General features: G+C 50.8%; 1 protein-coding gene across 2 annotated transcripts in view; it reads right to left on the reverse strand.

The window, feature by feature from the left end:
- The window catches only part of RASSF5 (Ras association domain family member 5), a 69,278-nt gene that overhangs the window by 17,819 nt on the left and 32,373 nt on the right, over positions 1 to 19,086 (reverse strand). The window contains exon 1 of one of the 2 annotated variants that reach the window (XM_006922832.3): positions 11,192 to 11,658. The exons of the other annotated variant lie outside the window; for it this stretch is intronic. Coding sequence (XP_006922894.1) covers positions 11,192 to 11,311 — 120 coding nt within the window. The 5' untranslated portion in view covers positions 11,312 to 11,658. Of the gene's footprint in view, positions 1 to 11,191; positions 11,659 to 19,086 lie in introns of those variants that run through there. 2 annotated transcript variants of the gene reach the window in all.

Raw genomic sequence — 19,086 nt, forward strand, 5'->3', positions numbered from 1 at the left:
ACGTGAGGGGGGACCTGGGTAGCCCGGCCCAGCTCAGAGGAGCTGCTGCAGCTAGGTGCTTCCCAGATGATTCCCCAAAGGGAAGCTTGGGCAAGGAAGCCTCGGCCTCAAGATGAGCTGGTCCAATCGCCCACATTCTGAAGCAACCTGAGTCATTAAGTGACCCAAATGGTGGGGACTTCCCAACTGCTTCGGATGTTCCCCCTCTGTCCTGTCATGTGGCCCTGTCCAATGAGCTATGTCTGGTGTTCCAACCTCACACACCCTAAAGATATGGATGCGACAGGAAGAGGAAGATTTGGAAGAACATTGGGCCCTGTCTCTTTCTTCTTCTGCAGGCTGTAGAGTGAGTCATGGTATGCTCTTGAAGTCATTGAGCTGAAGGTGGAGAGGGCTAACCTTCAGAGTTATCCATTGCCCCTCCAAATTGCTTCCTCATCCTTATAAGCCGGACTTCCCCACGACAGAATGCTTTGAACATGTATTTCTCAGCTTCATGGAGAATCCCATGTGCTCTGAGAGCCATACAGTCAAACCCAGGAGATGCACTAGGGCATGAGAGAGGGGTAGCTTTAGGAGTCCTGCTCATGTGTTCTAATTGTAGGCCCTATCCCAGGCTGGACAGGATGTGGGTGCTGTGACTGCAGAAGCACCCTCTCCCACGATGTGCTGGATCTAGCTCCAGCTGGAGCTCCCTGCAGGACAGGGCATTTGGTGCCATTAATGATTCAGATAATTTGGAGGTGGTGAGTAGCACGTGGAGCCAGTGCCCAGCTCCCAGCGTGCCCACACTGCCCACACTTGCTAGGAGGAGAGGGATGGCTCGGGACTAGTGCCAGCAGCCAGGACATCAGCCTGCTGGGGGGAGTATGGTCCTTCACTTCTTCTGCCTGGAAGCCCCACCTGTGCCTACAGCTTTGAGGACTTGTGGTGGTGCTGGGTGCTGGAGCCTCTTCACCAGCCCACACATGTCTTCTTGTCACTGTGCTGCCTACGTGCTAACCCCATCCCACACTGGTGTTTGGGGATTGACTTGTGATACTACAATGTATCTTAGTTGGTTCTTAAATAGCTCTGAGTTTTCGTGTGTGTCCTCTCGCCATGTCATAAAGGCTTGGGAGCAGGGACATTCGATTTCCTCTCTGTCCTAAATGGCGTGGCAAAGTACTCAACCCTCAGTAACTCCAAGCGGAACGCTGCTGACGTGGGGCTGGCATTTGGTGGCACCTGTTGCCCTCGTGGCTGCGGTTTCAACTACTTGGACAGTTCCTGAAAGCTCTGCAGGAGAGGCAGTGTAGCTTAGGGGCCAGGAGCTCTGGCCTTCGACTACTGGGACCCAAATTTTGGATTTGCCGCTTCCTACTGTGTGACCTTGGGCACATTACTTGACCTTCTTCTGTGCCTCGGTTTCCTCACTGTTAAATGGAATCCATGTATATTTGTTGTGAGGATTAAATGAGTCTGTACATGCAGAGCACTTCGATCAGGTCTTGGTACACGCTGAGGCCCAATAATTAACAATTATTATTATATATTTTAACCCTTTTCCAGCAGACCCCCAATTCCTGCCCTTTCTGTTTTGTGAACAGAGCCTTATACCTCCATGTACCCCAACCATGAGCCCCACCTCCCCATGTCGAAATTCAACACACGCCTGCATTTCCCCCAAACGGCCTTTATTATCCCTGGCCTGGGAGTTTTCCATGGGTTCCCCTGAGCAGACGCTGGGCCCTCCTTTAGCACTTATTCTCTGCTGGAGGGCGAATCTTCCCACTTCATGGAAGGAGAAAGCGAAGCCTAGAGCAGGGGGCACGATCCCTGAGGTCGCATGGAGTGAAGGCTCGGGGCTGGCGTCCCAGGCCCAGTGTCGGGCTCCCTGAGGGCCCGGGGCCTCAGAGCGGCACACGCCTGCCCGTTCCACCTGGGCCCACTGAGAATGCTCAGGCTGCTGGGATAGCCAAACCGGTATCTTCGCTTGCTCAGAATAAAATTGGGAAGGACATATGAGAAGTGTGTTGGTTCCTTCCTCCTCAACCTGCCACTCGCCATGGCAGAAAAGTGGACAGAAGAAAGCTGTCACAGTGGGCTCTCCCACCTCCTCACAGGGCCTCTCTGCCCCACCCCCAGGAGGCCCCACTTGGGGAAGGACTGAGCCAACTCCTGCCAGCAGGTGCCAGCGCCCCGTTGCTTAGTGACCCAGCCTTGCCTGCCCTCATCCTCCAGGGCAAACAGCTGAGCAATCACAGACGGGGTAGAGGGGGCCGCTCTATGTTTGGAAAGTTATCCTTGCATTTTCTGCTACCTTAGTGAGATCTTTGTTTTCAGAGTTACTGGAAAAACCCATTGATTCCACATCCAGAATCTTAGTAAACTTCCCTATAAAACAGTCCTGAGATCAGCATTCACATACCTTGCCCTAAGGCGCTTGCACCTGTGTCTCTGGGGACAGTTGCCTCGTGGGGTGCTTGTGACTAAGAAGCCCCAAACCCATTCATCCCTTACGAAATGTGCATAAGCACCTACCAGGTGCCAGAGACACAATGATGAACCAGATAGGGTCCCTCATCCAGAAAATTACAGCCTATGAACGTGAGATAGAGGAGAGAAAGATATGCAGTGTTTGGGGAGCATGAAGAAGGGAACATTCAAGTTACAACCCAAAATGCTCTCTAAACTCCTGGATTCAGCAGCTCCCACGCTGTCCTGACAAACCCGCCCTTTCCCAGCCAGGTGTGACCGTGGACATTAAGCACGCCACTGCCTCTCCACAGGTGTGGCCACTGGAGGGTGGGGCCCTGCCTCGCACTCTCCATTGCAAAGCTAGTGCCCTGCAGACCCAGCTCCCACCTGTCACCTACATCACGGAGTAGGGGACAGTCCAACGCCACTCTTAACGCTGGGAGAAGTGGGAGATGAGAAAGATACTGAGGGGCTCGTGAACTAGAGGTTAATGAAATGATGATAATAGAGGATAATGACCCCAACTTCCCAAGACCAGACCAGAAAAACTAAAAAAGGCTTTGATTTCAGCATCAGGAAATTATCTAAATGAGATAAACATCTTCCTGTGACAGGTCACCAGGGTTTGAGATGGATGATTTTATTTGGAGCCTTTCAAAACGTGACCTCACCCAGGATGCCATGTGGAAAGACCATGTGTTTTGAGGTTGGACAAATGTGGGGTGGGGACTTCGCCCCCGGCTAAGCCCCTTTCACATATCACCCTATTTGGCTTGATAGAAACAGGCTTCTGCCAGTGTGGCCTGCCAGGCATAAACGCTCTGCTGCCGCCCTCCCACTTTTTTGGCCTAGCCCCACACGTAGCAGGGATCCAACCAGCCGGGAGCACACTATCCAGCACCCCGGACAAGGAAGGACTGACGAATGGGTGGAGGAGGATGGTGGTCACGAGCACGGCTTCCCTCCCTCTGCCTGTGGTGGTGACACGCAGGCCCGCCTGGAAACAGGGGAACGGCTACAATGACCCCTAACAGCCTCCTTCAGCTCTAGGACTCTCCATTTTTCAGAGATTTAATCAGCCTCCTGCACCCGTCCCAGTGGCTGCTGCCGGCCTGTCCCTAGCCCCTCTTAGGCTAGTCACACCCAAACCCTTTGAATCTGGGACCCAGCCCCTCCATCTTCCCCTGTCTCTGGAGCTGCCAGCACGTTATGATGAAAACCATATGGCTTCAGGTCAGATGCAGAGTGTCTTCTCCCTGATGTCCCTCTGCCCAGAGACCCCAATCCCAATACTTAATGAACTGAAGAGGAAAGCAGCTAAGGTGTGCCGCATGAGGCGGTGGGGGCCTGGGGTCTTTAAGGGCAGAGACCACATTTTGCCGCCCTGTCCCCCAGCTCTGGTGCTCCATGCTCTAAGAAAGTGAAAAACGCAATGTTGGGAGTGAGGCTGGGTATTGCAGAGTTTTGGATGGCACATAAAAAGCAGAAACCACATGGTCATCGCCTAGTGAAGGGGAGGCTCCGAAGGCATTGGGAGACCAGAATGATATGGCCCTGGCAGTAACCTGCAGGGTGTACAGAAGGGGAAAGAAACAGGATGGAGATGAGCTGCGTGATCTCCCGGAGCATTTGGTGAGAAGTGACAAGCACCTAACATAGGGGCACAAAGGAGAAGCCTGACATCGGCATCACTGTGGAGGCCGGGCCCATGGTGGCAGACTGGATGAAGAGGAGGACGGGAGACCCCTGAGGTTTTGAAGGTGGGCGACTAGGAGGGTGAGGCAAAGACAGGGAGAGAAATCAGTTACGGGCGAAGCTATGAGTTGGTTTGGGGTGTATTAAATTTTAGGCATGTGAGGGGCATGTGAGACCTCTAGTGGGTTATAGAAAATGTTCTAGAGCCAGGAAGAGAGGGGGGATGGGGGATGTAAGCCCGCGGGGTAGTGTTAAGCCAAGCTGGGGTAGAACAGAAGACCGGAGGGGCCAGGACAGCACGGACAGAAGCCACTACTTCTGTTCAAACATAAAGTTTTTGCCACTACAGCTCCCTTCTTCCTCCCGGCCCTGAAATTAAATGCTCCTGATTCCTGACAAACGTATCTGGTCCTCTTGTCACCAGGGAATGTGCCAGACAGGCCTGGATATATATGGGTAGATCAAGCTATCCAGAAAAGGTCACCAAGGCCCTGGATGAGAAATCTGGGTCCTTCACACAGCAGGATCCCGAAGCCAGAAAGTGTACAAATGCGAGTTACCTGGCAAGTTGAGAGCAGAAGAGAGAAGGGAATGTAGGCTTCTGGGCCCAGCAGGGCCTCCCCTTCAAGCTCATGGACGGGAAGCTGGATCCAGAGTCCCACCTGATGGTGTGAACTAGGAGCTGGCATTCAAGGTTGATACTGGCAATAATCTTTCTTCCTTTCTCCCTGAACTATTTGGGTGGGTAGACATCGTATGTGCCCCAAGCTGTAACTGGACTTGCTTTGTAAGGAAAAGCCGCTGAGTCAGGATAAATGGTCTAAACTTGTGAAGAAAGATGGGTGGGAGGGGAGGAAGCTGGAACACAGCAATGAGGATGTCTCGGGTAAGCCCCAGGGGGTCCTGAAGAGGAGACTCACGTTAGCCATTCAGGGAGAGGCCCCAAAAACTTTATGTTTGAACAGAAGTAGTGGCTTCTGTCCGTGGTGCTGTCCTGGACCCTCCGGTCTTCTGTTCTACCCCATCCTAGGGAAGTCCTAGGTGGACAGCACCTAAAATTCCTACCGGTCCCGTGAGAAACTGGTAAGAAGGATCGGGTCCATGCAAAGAAGTGGGGGACTCTCAGGGAAGGTTCATTTCACACATGCTCTTGCTGAAAGGACCCGGGGGAGTGCCCGAGTCTGGAAGGTAGAAGCGACTTGGCCGTAGCCCCTCAGTTATTCGCTGGAGCTGGGATGAGAGGCCAGGACTTGGCCTACGGTTCTTTGCTGCTTCTACGACATCACATGCCAGTCACGATCACGAAGCGCTGTCACTCCAACAACCCTATTCAGCATGTTGTGCTGAGCGTAACAGGGACAGTGCTGAGCAGGAACCCAGGGGCCCCACATCCTCAATTCTGTCTCCGTTTAGCTGTGTGACCAAGGACAAATCCTTTTGCTGTCTGGGATTCAATTTCTCACATAGGAAGCTCTCTGAAATCTCTGGTAAATGCTCATCTTCCCTTCCGGTTGAAGTAATCAGTCCATTACCCAACACTAACCAGTGCTTCCTAGACTTCAGTACGTGCGAGAATCACCTGGGGCGAGTGCTTTTAAAAATAGATTTCAGGGTCCTGCCCCCAAAGATTCAAGAGCCAGTAAATCTGGTGCAGGGCCCCTGAGTCTCTATTTTAAAAAAGGTGTTTGAAGAGTGATTCTGATGCAGGTGGCCAGGGCCACCCCTGGAGCAGAACTGAAGGCTTCAGATGCTACAGAGGAACCAGAGAAGTGCTGAGTAAGGAAAAGCATCTGTCCTCAAGGAGTCTCCAGTGTAGCTGGGGAGACAGGACCCCATCCCAGCGACAGCACATCCTCAGTGACAGATGAAGGAGAGGAATAAGGTCAACGAGGTTACGGCCCTTCACCAAGAAAGGAAGAGTAGAGCTTCCTAAGGTGGTTGGCCGAGAAGGTGGTCGGAGGATGTGTAATAGAGACAGATAAATGTTTGCCACGACCAGCTTCCGGTTCCACCTGGGCCCACAGCTTTACTTCATTTCCCAACCTCCTTTGTGGTTAGGTGTGGCCATGTGACTGAGATGTGACCAATGGCATGTGGGTCTAAAAAACACACCATTTCCGGGCCTGGCCCGCAAAAATCTCCTATGTGTTATTGCGGGCCCCCACCTGCCAAAGTAACTTTATTTAAAGGGGAAGTAAGCTTCCATTATGTTCAATGACTGAAAAACAGGGCTGTTTGTTTCAATAGTCGACCCAACCTGATTAAACAAGATACAAGAGAGAAAACTCAACCAACAGTTAGTTAGTGCCTGCTTTTGCAACCAGTACCTGGTTCGGTCTTGGATCTGAAGGGGATGTGAGTTTTGATCTCACAAAGCTTACTGTATTTGCAGAGAAAAATAACACTGGGAAGGTCCAGAGAAGGCAACGGGCAGTGTACTCCACAAGAGTGATGTGCAGACTACAGTCTAAAAGGAAGGCTTTGTGTGGCTGTGCCATGAAGTCTTTGCAGTAAGTCTTGGGCTGTGTAGGCTTCTGAGACAGCACATGGAAAAACAGTTAAATGCTCCAATGGTTCTGAAGATTTTTATTTTATTTTTATTGCTCCAATTTGGAACTAACTTATTTTTAGTATTGTTTTCTTTTCTCTCATGCCAAGAAGGTCAGGGGCAGGTGCTGTGCCTGAGGCCTGGCGTGCTTGCTGTTGGCACAGAGATGGGGATTTCCCTGGCTGGTCCCAGGGCCATCAAGCTTGGCTGACATTTCTAGAGTGACACAGAGGCCCTATCCAGAGAGGGGCCAACTGGCCAGGCAAGAGGAGATGGGACAAGAGCAAGAATAAAACCAGAGTGGCTTCATACTCGACCTCTGAGACCTCTTCCCCTTTGCATCTTCCTTGAATTTTTCATGAATCAATGGTGCCAGCATAGAGCAGAGAAAGTCTGGGGGAGGTGGGAGGGGAATTGGAGTGTATGTGCTTAAGAATAATATTTAACCACAGATAAAGTTAACCTTCTCTTCTCCATATCCTCAAAGAAAACACGCATGGGGAAGGATCTCCAGCAAGTGGTATTTTAGGATAGGCACCAAGGAGAACTTTTAAATAAAAGATTAAAGTTGTAAGATTCTAGGACCAATGATAGGGACCCCCTGCTAGTATCAAATATAGGGCCAATGTTCCTTTGGCCAGTGCACCTTATAGAATGAAGAAAAGGCCTTATGGAATGGAGGGGTAGCAAGGACCCCGTGGAACGAAGCGATGGAAAGGAGCCCATGGAATGGAGAGATGGGAAGGACCTTATAATGGAATCTCGGAGGAGTGGGAAGGACCCTTCGAACCCTTTCCAAGCCTGAGGTTATTTGGGTCATTCCACTGTGTAGCAGGTTCTGAAAGGGCGAGTACTGCAGTTTGTCCTGGTCACGCACTGAGTGAAGAGGACCGAGAAGAGCACTCGACAAGAAGTCTAAGAGGGGTGTCAGTCCTGGCTCTGCCCAACCAGACATGTGGCCTGGTGATGCCCCCCCACTCTTTGAGACTGTTTCTCCATCTGTGAGATGAGGTTCTAGACCAGGTCCCTTTCAGTTCAGACAATCTGCAAGAAGCAGGGTTCATGTGACCTCAGAGTGCTCACTGATGCTCTACATGGCTTCGAGTCCTGGGGCCCGGGCACCTGCTGAAGATGCAGGGAGCTCGGAGTGCCTGCTCGGAGGTCACAACCCTAAAGTGCCAACGCTTGTAGGCAGTCGGGGAACTGACAGGAGTGCAAGGTAGCCCCACTTCCAGGGTCAGATCTCAGAGAGGAACAAAGGAGCAGCTGGCTTCAGGCACCGGCCCTACAAATTGCCAGATTCTGTCTTTTGTAGGACTAAAATGGAAAAATCTCTGGGCCAGAGGCAAAAGAAGTAGGCTCTGTCCCTGGGTCCACCATAAACTTGCTACGTGACCTTGGACTACGCCTACCCCTTGAGACACCACTGTCTTGGACAGGGGTGAGTGTGTGTGCCTTACTGAGAGCAGCTCAGGCTGCACTGCTGAGCACGCAGGTGGGTTCACCCCAAACCACCAGGAGTCCCATTTTGACAGATGTAACCCAGAGAAACACAACCTAATTATCAGCAGTCAAGGGGGAAAATACCCAGAGAGCACTGCCTCAGCCTCCTGAAATTTTGCCTGACGTGACTCAAAACCTCCCTGCCCCTTTCACATGAGGTACGGTGCCCCAGGAAGCTGCCATTTTCTGAAAGGAAAGAACAAGCTAGGGCCCAGGGCCTGTTCCCATGTTCTTTCTCCACCTTCCCACCTCCCACCCAAAGAGTTGGTGCAAGGCCTCGGGAACTCCTTAGAGGCCGGGCTAGTGACAACTGCCAGGTGGTGGTGCCCAGAACAGCAGCTCTGCTCCAGTCAGGCCCAGGCCCAGGCCCAGCCGCAGCCCCAGCTTGTTCTGACAAGGCTATTTATAGAAGCCAGCTTGGCAGCTCCCCGATGGGGGCCTCAGTCTCTCAGCGACTGGGAAACATTTAAACGTCTTTCCTTGGAGACAGGAAAGAGAAATTCCCTTAGGAGCTCAGATGTGATCTCTCAGTGGGGAGGAAAAAAACACTGTTCAGGGTCGGAACGAGGTCGGGATCTGGCAGGTCTCTTTGAAACCCTTTCCAGAACTGCTCCCAGGGAGAAAAGAGCTCACAATGTTATTAAAGGTGGAAAAACACTTAGAAGAATGAAGGACTGAAACATCTGGATGAAGCTCACCCAGCTCCTCAGTCAGCTGCACACACCCCTCCCAGCTTGCTCCTCCTTCAGCCAGAGGGGCCACCCCAGTGCTGGTTCATGCAGCAGAGGTGGCCCTGTTCCTCCCTCCCTCCTGCCCTGGATTGTGCTGCGTTGAAGGCTAGTCTGGTCCCAAGGAAAACTGTCCCTGACAGTAGTTCTGAATCTCTAGTCAAGATTGTTCTCACACAGGAGTTAGGCAGAGGCCAGGGGGCCATGCCCACCACCTTTCATTTTTGAAAGCGTTTATCCTTATCACCTTGTCTGAGTTCAACAAAATGAGTTCCTCAGAAGGGGTTTCTGCCCGCTGAGCACTTACAGCCTTAGGCAAAATGAGGTAGGGAACTATGCAGAGGCCCGCAGGTATGCAACTGATTTGAGAACCAGACAAAGGAGTTGATGGAGGTGCCAAACAAAGGTACAGGTTCAGGAGTGAGGCTGGGAAGGAGAGTTGGGGTGAAGGATGAAGAGGGAAGGCTGTTTGGGCCAAGAAACAAATCACTTTCCATCCCCAACTCCACCACAGCATATTTTCTTATAAGATAGTTCCATTTTTCCCAAGAAATACCAGAAACAGCTACCTTTTTCATTTGCCAAGTGAAAGAAGCCCCAGGTCTGCAGTGGGCCTTCCCCCACCCAATCATGCAAAAAGCCCACCTTCTGGGACCAAGGGCTTACAGCCTGGCTGGCAGTGAGCACAGCAGCTAGACCTTTGCCTTAAAAACAGGAACCATTTCCTTCCAAGGCAGCAGCAAAACACTCAAGAGCAATGGTTCTCAGCCTCAGCTGCATCAGAATTACCTGGGGAGCTTTTCAAGATCCTGATGCCCAGGCCGCAGGCCAGGCCAACTCAAGCAGACTCCCAGCAGTGGAACCAAATATCTCCATTTTCCAAAGCTCCCCAGCAATTCCAGTGTGCAGCTAAGGTTGAGAACCACCGGTCTAAAGACCTCAGACACCTGGAGTATCTGCATGAGTGTGCTGGGGGGAGGGGATGGTGGGGTGAGGTCCACATAATCTGGCAAGAACCCCAAGGGAGAGCAGAACATCTCTCCTCTGCAGCCATGCTGTTCTGCATGAGTCCTGCCTACAGCCCTCCAGAACAAGCCCTCAAGGGGCAAAGGGTACCCCAGAAAACAGGCATGGGTTCAAGGGGCCGGTTTTAGTGGATTCCTTCAAATATTAAGATCAAACCTCTCTTCTGGTTCTTGGGTGCCCTCTCACAATTGAACGGTCCATTTGTTTGACATCAGGACCCAGCAAATGCAGGGCCTACAGGCAAGACGAATTATTAACAAAAGAGGCCGGCCCCAGAGTCAGGCCCCAGAGTCAAGCCTGGGGAAGTTTTCGGTTAATTCTACATGCGTAGGGTGCTAAATTAATGATGAGCCTGCATACACCTGTGAAATGTAACAGCTCACTTAGGACTACAAACAGCTCCTTTTAGGTAACCTCTCCAAGGACCCGACATCGAGCCCTCTCACATAAATAACAAAACAAACAAATAAGCGGAGCTCTGTCACCACTCCCACCAAGTCCGTTGCAGTTTCGGCTCTGCAGCAACTGAGAAGGTGCAGCCAGGGGGCTCGGGTGTGCTGGGTACTGTGCTGGGTGTTGAGAGGCTGACACCTTTAGGGAGCACATACAACCCAATTAGGGACACATGCGAACCCCTTTGGGTTACCCCCAACCAACCCAGGAAGTTAAAATGGTAGGAGGACAGCAACCTACGGGAGACGTTTTAGTTTACTTCTAAAAACACCCTGGACTTCTGCAAAGCTGTTGGACTATATTTTAAGATGGTTTCTAGCCACTCACAATCCGGAAGTCTCAATCTATGAATGTTTATTCTTCAGAGGGACTGGGCGCCATCCACTTTCCATCTACAGCTTTGGATTTGGGAGTGGGAGAGAATGAAACAGAGCAGTTGTCCCATCACCCTCCCAGGCACAGGTGAGCCTTCGCCCCAAACCATGAACCAAGTGCTGTCCACAAATCCTGCAGAGCCATTTTGAAAAGGTCCAGGGACAGGAAATGCTGAACAGAGCATTAAGAAGAGAATTTTGTTTGCTGGTGGTCCCTGAAGGGCTCCAGACCTAACTCTTGGTCTGCTCAGCCAAGTTCAAGAGGGTCCCCAGGGCAACGGCCCACCCACTCTGGTCACACAGGGCTTTTACCTGTTTGCCAGGAGGAAGGCGTCCCTTCTGGACCACAGAGGTCATTCTCCCCCCACTGCCCGTGAAAGTCTCTTATATTCCATTAAGTTTACCTTCGAAGGGTGTTTGCTCTGCACATTCCTGAAGAAGGTGGTCTTAGCAGTGAAGAAGCAATCCTCCAGTTCCTCCTCCAGGCTGCAGTACCCACTGCTCATGCTGCTGTCCACCGTCATCTAGCCCGGAGCCCGGGCAGAGGCAGCGAGCGCATCGGCTGGGCCAGCTCGGGATGCGGCGCAGGGAGGCGGGGACCCTCCCCAGGCTCCACCGCGCGAGCTCAGAGCTCAGAGGCTGCGGGGGCCAGTCAGTTACCCGGCCAGGCGGAGCGGGCACTGGCCCGCTCGCTTTCTCACCCCGGGGCCCGCGTGGCTCAGGCGGCTGGGTAACCTGTTCCTTTCCCGGTGCGCCGCCGGCGGCTGCGAATACGGGGTCAGACCCGCCTCGCTCCTTGGCTCACTCGTTCTCTGCGGTTTCATGTCCTCGGCTCCGGCTCCCTCCCTCCGCCCCGCGCGCCTAGCGCCATCGTGACACCTCCCCCGCCTCCCCGCGCCTTTGCTGCCCGCTGGTACAGCGCGGAGCGTTCGCATTCGGAAGCCACTTCCTCTCGCAAGGTTCCTCAAAGCCTAGCTCGGCTTGCATGGCGCCCCTCCCTCTCCCCCACCCCTCCCCGCCCCGGCCCTGCGCCTCCACACCCGACCCGACAGGGGGGCCACTGGTCCCCCGTGGCTAGTGGACCCAGGGCACCAGAGGTCAGATTAGGGATGCAGAGAAGGAAGAGACCAGGATGGACCCAAGGTGGGGAAAGGTATTCTGTCCTCTCATCATCCTACTGCAAATAGCTCCTTCTCACCACCCATGATGGCTCATGTTAACGGAGTCGAATGTGTTATAAAGACGACCCCGTCCCTCCTCCCTTCCCCCATCCACCCCCTCACCCCACCCTCTCATTCCCCATTCGCTGAGTGAAGGAGCCAGGTCCATCTGAGTGGTTAGAGAAGTAACTGGAGAAGAAGGAAATCAATATCTGGTCTGCCTGGAGAAGCAGCAATATTTTAACTTGGAAATGACAGAAGAAACTGCAGGGGCCCCACAAGCATATGCAAATCATATGCAAAGCTATGGTAACCTGGAGAGCAAGCCTGCCCTTCCACACACGTGGGAACTTGGCCTCAGGGAACCTCAGGGTACTGAGAGGCCTGTAGACAACACCCAGGTTATTTGTGCATTTTCCTGACAGCCTGGCCAGAGGGGTCTTTGCCAGTGTCCTTACTGTCAAGTACGGCTCATTTACATTTCCCCATCAGACTGGGCGAAGGAACGAACACCTTCCTTGACCAAGGCTGAATCTTCACAGCATTAGGGCAACCCCCACCCCCACCCCCACTCCCGCCACACACACACACCCCTTCCGAGACCACGTTTGAACGATAGTAGTTATAGCTACCAGTGCTTGAACAAGGCCGCATGTGCCAGGTGATGTGCATGTGGCCTATCATGTACTTTCCCGATAGCCCGGAGATAGAGATTACTATCCTCATTTTACGGGTGAGGAAACTGAGTTGAGCGTTGCGCAGTAGTACATGTGTGCTGGGACTCAGACCCAGGTCTGCGAGCTCCTAGGGATGGTGCTCCCGGCCACTGTGACATGCTTGTTCAGCAGAGATGGCACTGTTTTGATGTGCACTCTGCCATCTCCCAATACAGGACAGCCTGGAGTCCCAGAAAAAGAAGACAAAGCCTTCAGAGCCTGGTGACGCTAGGGCCATTGTGCTTATGGCGTCTGATGGCCTGTGGACCTTAGGAGCCCCGGAGAGTGGCTGAGAGGGGTTATCCAGATTCTCTCCAAGTCTGTGTGGCTTCTCCTGAAGTTCTGAAACAAAGTAGTCCCAGGACACGAGCTGGGCAGTGGGCTGGACTCAGCCCCAGACACCAAGCTGCCGGCTCCATTTTAAGCTCTGGTTACTTTTATGAGGAACCTGCTCCCTCCTCCACCTTAGACAAATCTGTCATTGCTCGGGAGGGTTTCAAACTGCAGCCCAGTTTGGCTCCATCCTCCCACACAATCTTTTCCCAGAAGCCTCTGAGGGCCTGGCAGGCACCACCTGGAGAGAGTCGAGAGCCAGTACCCTAGTTGCCGCCTGCCCTGAGCTCAGGAGACCCTCAATACCAGTAGCTGCCCCTTGGGCGGAGAGATAATAAGTGGAGTAGACAGCTGGGGTGGGCGCTAGGTTGAGTTACAGGGTGTTTGTGGGAAGAAGCCTGGGACTAGAAGAGCTCGCTTTAATGGGCTTGAAGGTAGGTTCTGGCTTTGAAGCAATCTTTTCTTCAAATGAGTATTTTAGAGGCTAGTTTTGTTGTTGTTATTGGGGGAGGGTTCCCCACAGACAGTGGTTCGGGCAAAGGAAGCTGGTATTTGCCTCACCAGTACCTTCAAGTCCAATGCCAGAAAAATGAATGCTGCAAAGAGGGGGCTCCCCTGCACGACTCTTAGGCCGTCAATAACAGCCTACCTGCTTTGTCCAGCCAGCAAAGAAACACTTTCCTTTAGAAAAGGAACTTCTTGCTCAGTGGGAAACTAATACTTAAGGAAAAGACAGGCCCCAGATTCTTTGTGGCCACACTGTGTTCTCGGAGTCATGCAGGGATCTCTGCAAAGCAACTGCAGTGCTACACATTCAAAATGCACAATCTTAAAATAAAGCTCATACCAACCTTTTTTAAACACCAAGCCAAAGTACCGCAAGATTCAGCATGAGTCTCTCCTTGTGAGCAACACAGGAAATGCCAGACCCGATTAGGAAAAGTTCTAAGTGACATTGTGTTCTTTTGGGGTGCTGCTCCAGGCCATTCCAAGCATTATGAATATTCGATGTCTGAATAAGGCTTTTCAAAGCCCTTTTAACATCCATTACTTCACTTAGGTTCCTCTATGACCTTGAAAGCAGGCATTATCCCCATTTTACAGATGAGGAAACTGAGGAAAGCAACCCGTTTCATTACAGCTCATTACTTTCGAAGCCTCTTAACTCCTAGTTAGTGTCTCTTTCTCTGCTTCACTCCACCTGCCAGTGAATCTAGGCTTGGAAGGAAGCCGTGTGTGAGGAGTCAGCAAGACAGACTGTGCTGGCAAGAAAGCTGGGACTAGAAGAAATCTGCAAAGATCATATATATTACAATACATTGGCCAGCCTCCAGGGGGATGAATCCAGATTGAAGCTCCAAAGTCCCAAAAGGAAGAAGACTGGATTCCTTTCATTGTCTAATGACCCTGTCTGCACCTCTTCCCTGTGAATAACCAACAGTAGTGATAACTTGGTCGGGGGCAGGGGAAGGAAGAGCCTGTGCGATAGCCCTTTATGCCTCTGGAGGTGAACCCACAAAGGATGGGAACTGACTGTTCTTGTCCCTGGACCCAGGAAGGGGAGTCTGCCCCTTAAGCTGCACATCCAGGGCCTTAAACCCACGGCATCATGCTGGGGTTTAGAAAGATCCACTGAAACAGTAAATGGGTGACTTTGCCATCTCAAAGTGTCAAATGATAAAAGACATTATTTTAAGCTTTCTTCCTCTCTCAGATGCGATCCCGTCATGCGGTCAGATCCCACCATGAGATTCACTGTGTGGTTCTGCGTGTTCCAGAGGAGCCATGATATAAGACTGGAAGTCTGCAGCTGGCTTTCTAGCTCCAGCTCCGACTGCAGCTTAATATACTATCTCGAGCAACTCTGAACCTCAGGTTTCTTCATCTGTCCAAGTGAGGGTGCTCAGGGGTGGAGATCAGACTTGGGGCCTTCTGACCTACTAACGTATTCAGAGGCTGAAAACCAGGCTGAGGTACCACCCCGCTCCTTAAATGTATTTCGAAATCATTATTAGCCAGTATGTGCAGGCACCGTACCAATAACTTTATGTGCATCATTTCATTTCATCCTTACAACAAACCAACGGTGAAGCTATACTTATCATCTCTATTTTACAGAGAGAAGAAGGAAGTTCAGGCAGGTGAAGTAGCTGGCACATAGTGATACATGCCAGTTAATGGTAGAACCAAACCAACCCAGCTGGTCTGACTCCGGAACCCCGGTCTTGGAACACCTTAATACTGAGTGTTTACCCTGTGACTGCATTCATCCTTAAAGCCTGATCGCCTGAAATTGCAGCCCTTTGCAAACAAGTCAGGAACTACTTTCCGTCTGTCTGTGCTCGTCTTCCTTCTAGCTTCTTAGGGCTTTCCAGGGTTCAGAGATTGACTGTCTTCTCCCCCTGTGTGTCTGTGTCTCCCGGGTCCTGGGTCTCACCTGTGCCGATGGTATCAACTACGCTCATAGATTCATGTCTCAGAATTCTCTCTCTCCCAGATAGCTCCAGATGGAAGCCTGCTCACTGAGTACCAAACTCTCCCCTGCAGCCTCACTCTCTTCATGTCTAAAACTGAGCTCACTGTTCCATGCCTCGCCTCCACCTGTTCCTTCTCCTTCAATCTCTCCATGAATGCCTTAGTGTAGACTATTGCAAAGCCTTCCAGTTTTCTTTGCTCCCATCTGTGCCTCTTCCAAACTCCCTGCCCCATTTGTTGCCCAAGTTGTCCTTCTAGACCAAGATCTGATCAGAGTTGTTCTAACATAGTATCTTCTATGCATATTTCAACTAATTATTAGTAAGTAATTAGTATGTGTGAAGCTCTAGTTGCTTATTCATTCATTCATTCATTCATTTACTGAGCACATTCTGCATGGCAAGCACTAGCCTGGGTGTTCCAGTTCAGGCCTGAATAAGACGTAACCCCTGCCTTCTCACAACATGCAGTCTAGTAGAACATGAAATGAGAAGTTCTGTACGAGTTACCAAGCTCTTAGACATTTCATTATCTCACTTAAACATCCTCACAACCCTGCAAGAAGGTATTTTCCAGGTGAGTAACTGAGGCTGAGTGTTCACAAAGCAAGTAAATGGTAGAATCTGATTTCAAACCCAGAGGCTCTGATTCTGACAATTTTCCATTAAAATTGCTGCCCTTCCTCCAGTGACCCCCCAGTGCCTACAACAGGTATTCCAGACTCCTGAGTGGATCCTTCAAGGCCCATCGCAACACATGCCCAGCCCGCAGTTCACACCCACCTCCAGTCGCAACCAAGCATCCCTCATATAATTGCACAAAATTCGATTCCCTTTCGCAGCAGCCGCCCTGCCCTCTTGTGGTTTTGCTTTTGCCTGTCAATATTTTCCTCCTATGTCCGCCCAACTTCCTGACACATATTTGCCAATAATGATCACACCCCCACACCTTCCCCTGCCTCTCAGAAGTGACCTTTCCCAGATGTCCTCTCTGGGTTGCATCTTAAGAATGCCACCCTCCACCTTGAGAGTAGCATTTGACAGCATGAAACCGGCTGTGCACAGCAGAGAGCTCGATTTCTCCCCAGATGACTTCCTGTTGTAAGAGGTACGTGGCTGCACGCCACTTAGGTTAGATTCACAGGAGATTCACTTTCTTGAGACTGCTAGACCACACTGCACTTCTCTTGCTTGGCTGTCAGGCTAGGAGCTTCGATAGGGCCCTGACAAAGACAATGAAGGCAGTTAAATTAGCCATACCAAGCGCAGAGGCCCTGAAGAGCTCATGCTGAGCCAGGAGTCTGCCTTCTAATTATACTCCTTGAGGGAGACTAGAAAAGCACAAAAGGTATATCTGATCAACAATTCCATCCCTTAGTGTCCCTCTCTAGGCAAGGCCAGTCCTCCAGTGGCCAGGGCAGCATGATCATCGATGTGAAAAGTAAACAACTCTTGCACTCCTACACATATTAGAGCTTAGTCCCTCCTCGGAGCCGGGATCTCCTAACTGGGAGGCCTTTCTGCTCTGCCTGATCAGAAATGAGCCCTGGTGGGTTGGTCTGAGCTGGTCAGATAGGCCTTGGGGCGGCTCCCGTGAAAGGCAGCTCCTGTGAAAGGCAGCTTGTCTAGTGCTGTCGAATCACTGACAGCTTTGGCCAGCACTTCTGACTTGTAGAGTGTGAAGGGAAAACTGTGGAGGGAGGAGCAGTGGTCCCAGATGTAGGCAGCGTGGAGAGAAAGGCTGGGGAATGGCTCCATCATTTGGCACATGTGGGTGGGCTGGCAGTAAATAAGATAAAATGGAATCATAAAATATATTCAATTAATCCAAAAGAAGGCAGAAAAAAAAATTAAAAAGGGAACAAAGAAAAGATAAGACAAACAGAAAACAAATAGTAACACAATAGACTTAAATCTATTTCAATAGACTTAAATCTGTTTATATCAATAATCACATTAAATGCAACTTATCTAAATAACCCAACTAAAGGGCAGAGATTTTCAACTGGATTAGAAAAACAAGATTCAACTATTTGCTGTCTACAAGAAATGACCTTTAAATATAAAGACACAAATAACCTAAAAGTAAAAGGTTGGATAATGGTAATCAAAAGAAAGCTGGAGTGGCTATATTAATAACAGACAAAGTAGATTTCAGAGTAAAGAACATTACCAAGGATAAGAAGGTTATTTCATAATGTAAAAGAGTCAATTAATCAAGAGGACATAATAATCCTAAATGTTTATGCACTGAATAAAGGAGCTTCAGAATGCAGGAAGATGGAAATGTATGGAGAAAGGGGCAAATCCACAAATATACTTGGAGATTTCAACACCCCTCTCTCAATAATTAATAAAAGAAGAGCACATGCTCAACAAATGTTAGCTACTGTTGTTATCAATCACAATTCAATTTGATAAACATCTATGGAGCATTTCGGAAGAGACCCAGGCCCCCAAATCCCCTGAGAGCAGGGTGCAGGTATCTATCTAGAGCATTTGTTAGGGAGGCGGGGGCCAGGGCCGCCCTCCGGAGGTACAGGCCCCGCCCCCAGGCTCCCCACTTCTTGCTCCCTGGCTCCCCCTTGTGGTAGTTCTGGATTCAGCACGTGGCCGCTAGGCTGAGGGCTCGCTCCGGACTGGCTCCAAGCGCTTCCCCCTCTGAAGGGGACTGGAAAGGCGGCATCTCCAGTAAGGAGGCAGTGGCGCGACTGCGGGAGGGAGCACAGGCTGGGAGCCAGGAAACTCAGCTCTCCACGCCAGCTGAGTCACCGCTCAGAGGCTACAGGGGCTCAGGGAGATGGTTCCAGAGGGGCCCTCTGCTAAGGAATGACAGCGGGGCAGCGGGGAGGGCGGGACATAGGCAGAAAGGCATCAGCGACCTGCGGGGCTGAAACACCAGCAGGCCAAGCTGGGCCACTCTGGAGCTTTGGAAGCCATCTGTCCGTTCGGGGAATGGGGACAGGGTCTTGGTCTTTTTTATCTACAGAGTAGAGCAATAACTTGGGCTGCAAAGGAGAGGATAATGGTTGTCTTGTAACAATAAGCGCCTCCCCAAACCATAAAGCCATAGTGCCCTAGTTTTACATCCAGGAGTAACCTATCTTTCTAGTATTTTGGAGAGTTGGCAGAGCCAGACCATGAAGGGTTTCTCATGCTAATCCAGATTTGGATTGAATTTGAGGGCCACTGAGGGTTTTCATCACCGGGGTGACATGATAAAAAAAAAAAAAATCCAGTAAGGCCATTAGAGGCACCAGAGTCAGCCTTGGAAGTTACCAGCCAACATTTACCCCTCATCTGCTCATACTGTCACATACCTCTTCTCATGGCAGCCTCACGACAACCCTGCCTAGAGAAGCTAGGAGGCTTGTCCTGGGTCATATACCAAGTATGTTGTCTACACTCTGGGTTAGAACCTAGCTCTTCTGTCACCCAGGCCAGGGGTCTTTCTTTTTTTTTTTAAGAAAATAGTTACTGGGTGATGAGTACACGATGCAATATGTAGATGATGAATTATATCGTACACTTGGAACTTATAATCTTATTAACCAATGTCGCCCCAATAAATTTAGTAATAATTTAAAAATAAATAAATATTATGTTAAAAAATATT

The sequence above is a fragment of the Pteropus alecto genome, unplaced genomic scaffold (genome assembly GCF_000325575.1).
Source record: "Pteropus alecto unplaced genomic scaffold, ASM32557v1 scaffold359, whole genome shotgun sequence".
Lineage (NCBI taxonomy): Eukaryota > Metazoa > Chordata > Mammalia > Chiroptera > Pteropodidae > Pteropus > Pteropus alecto.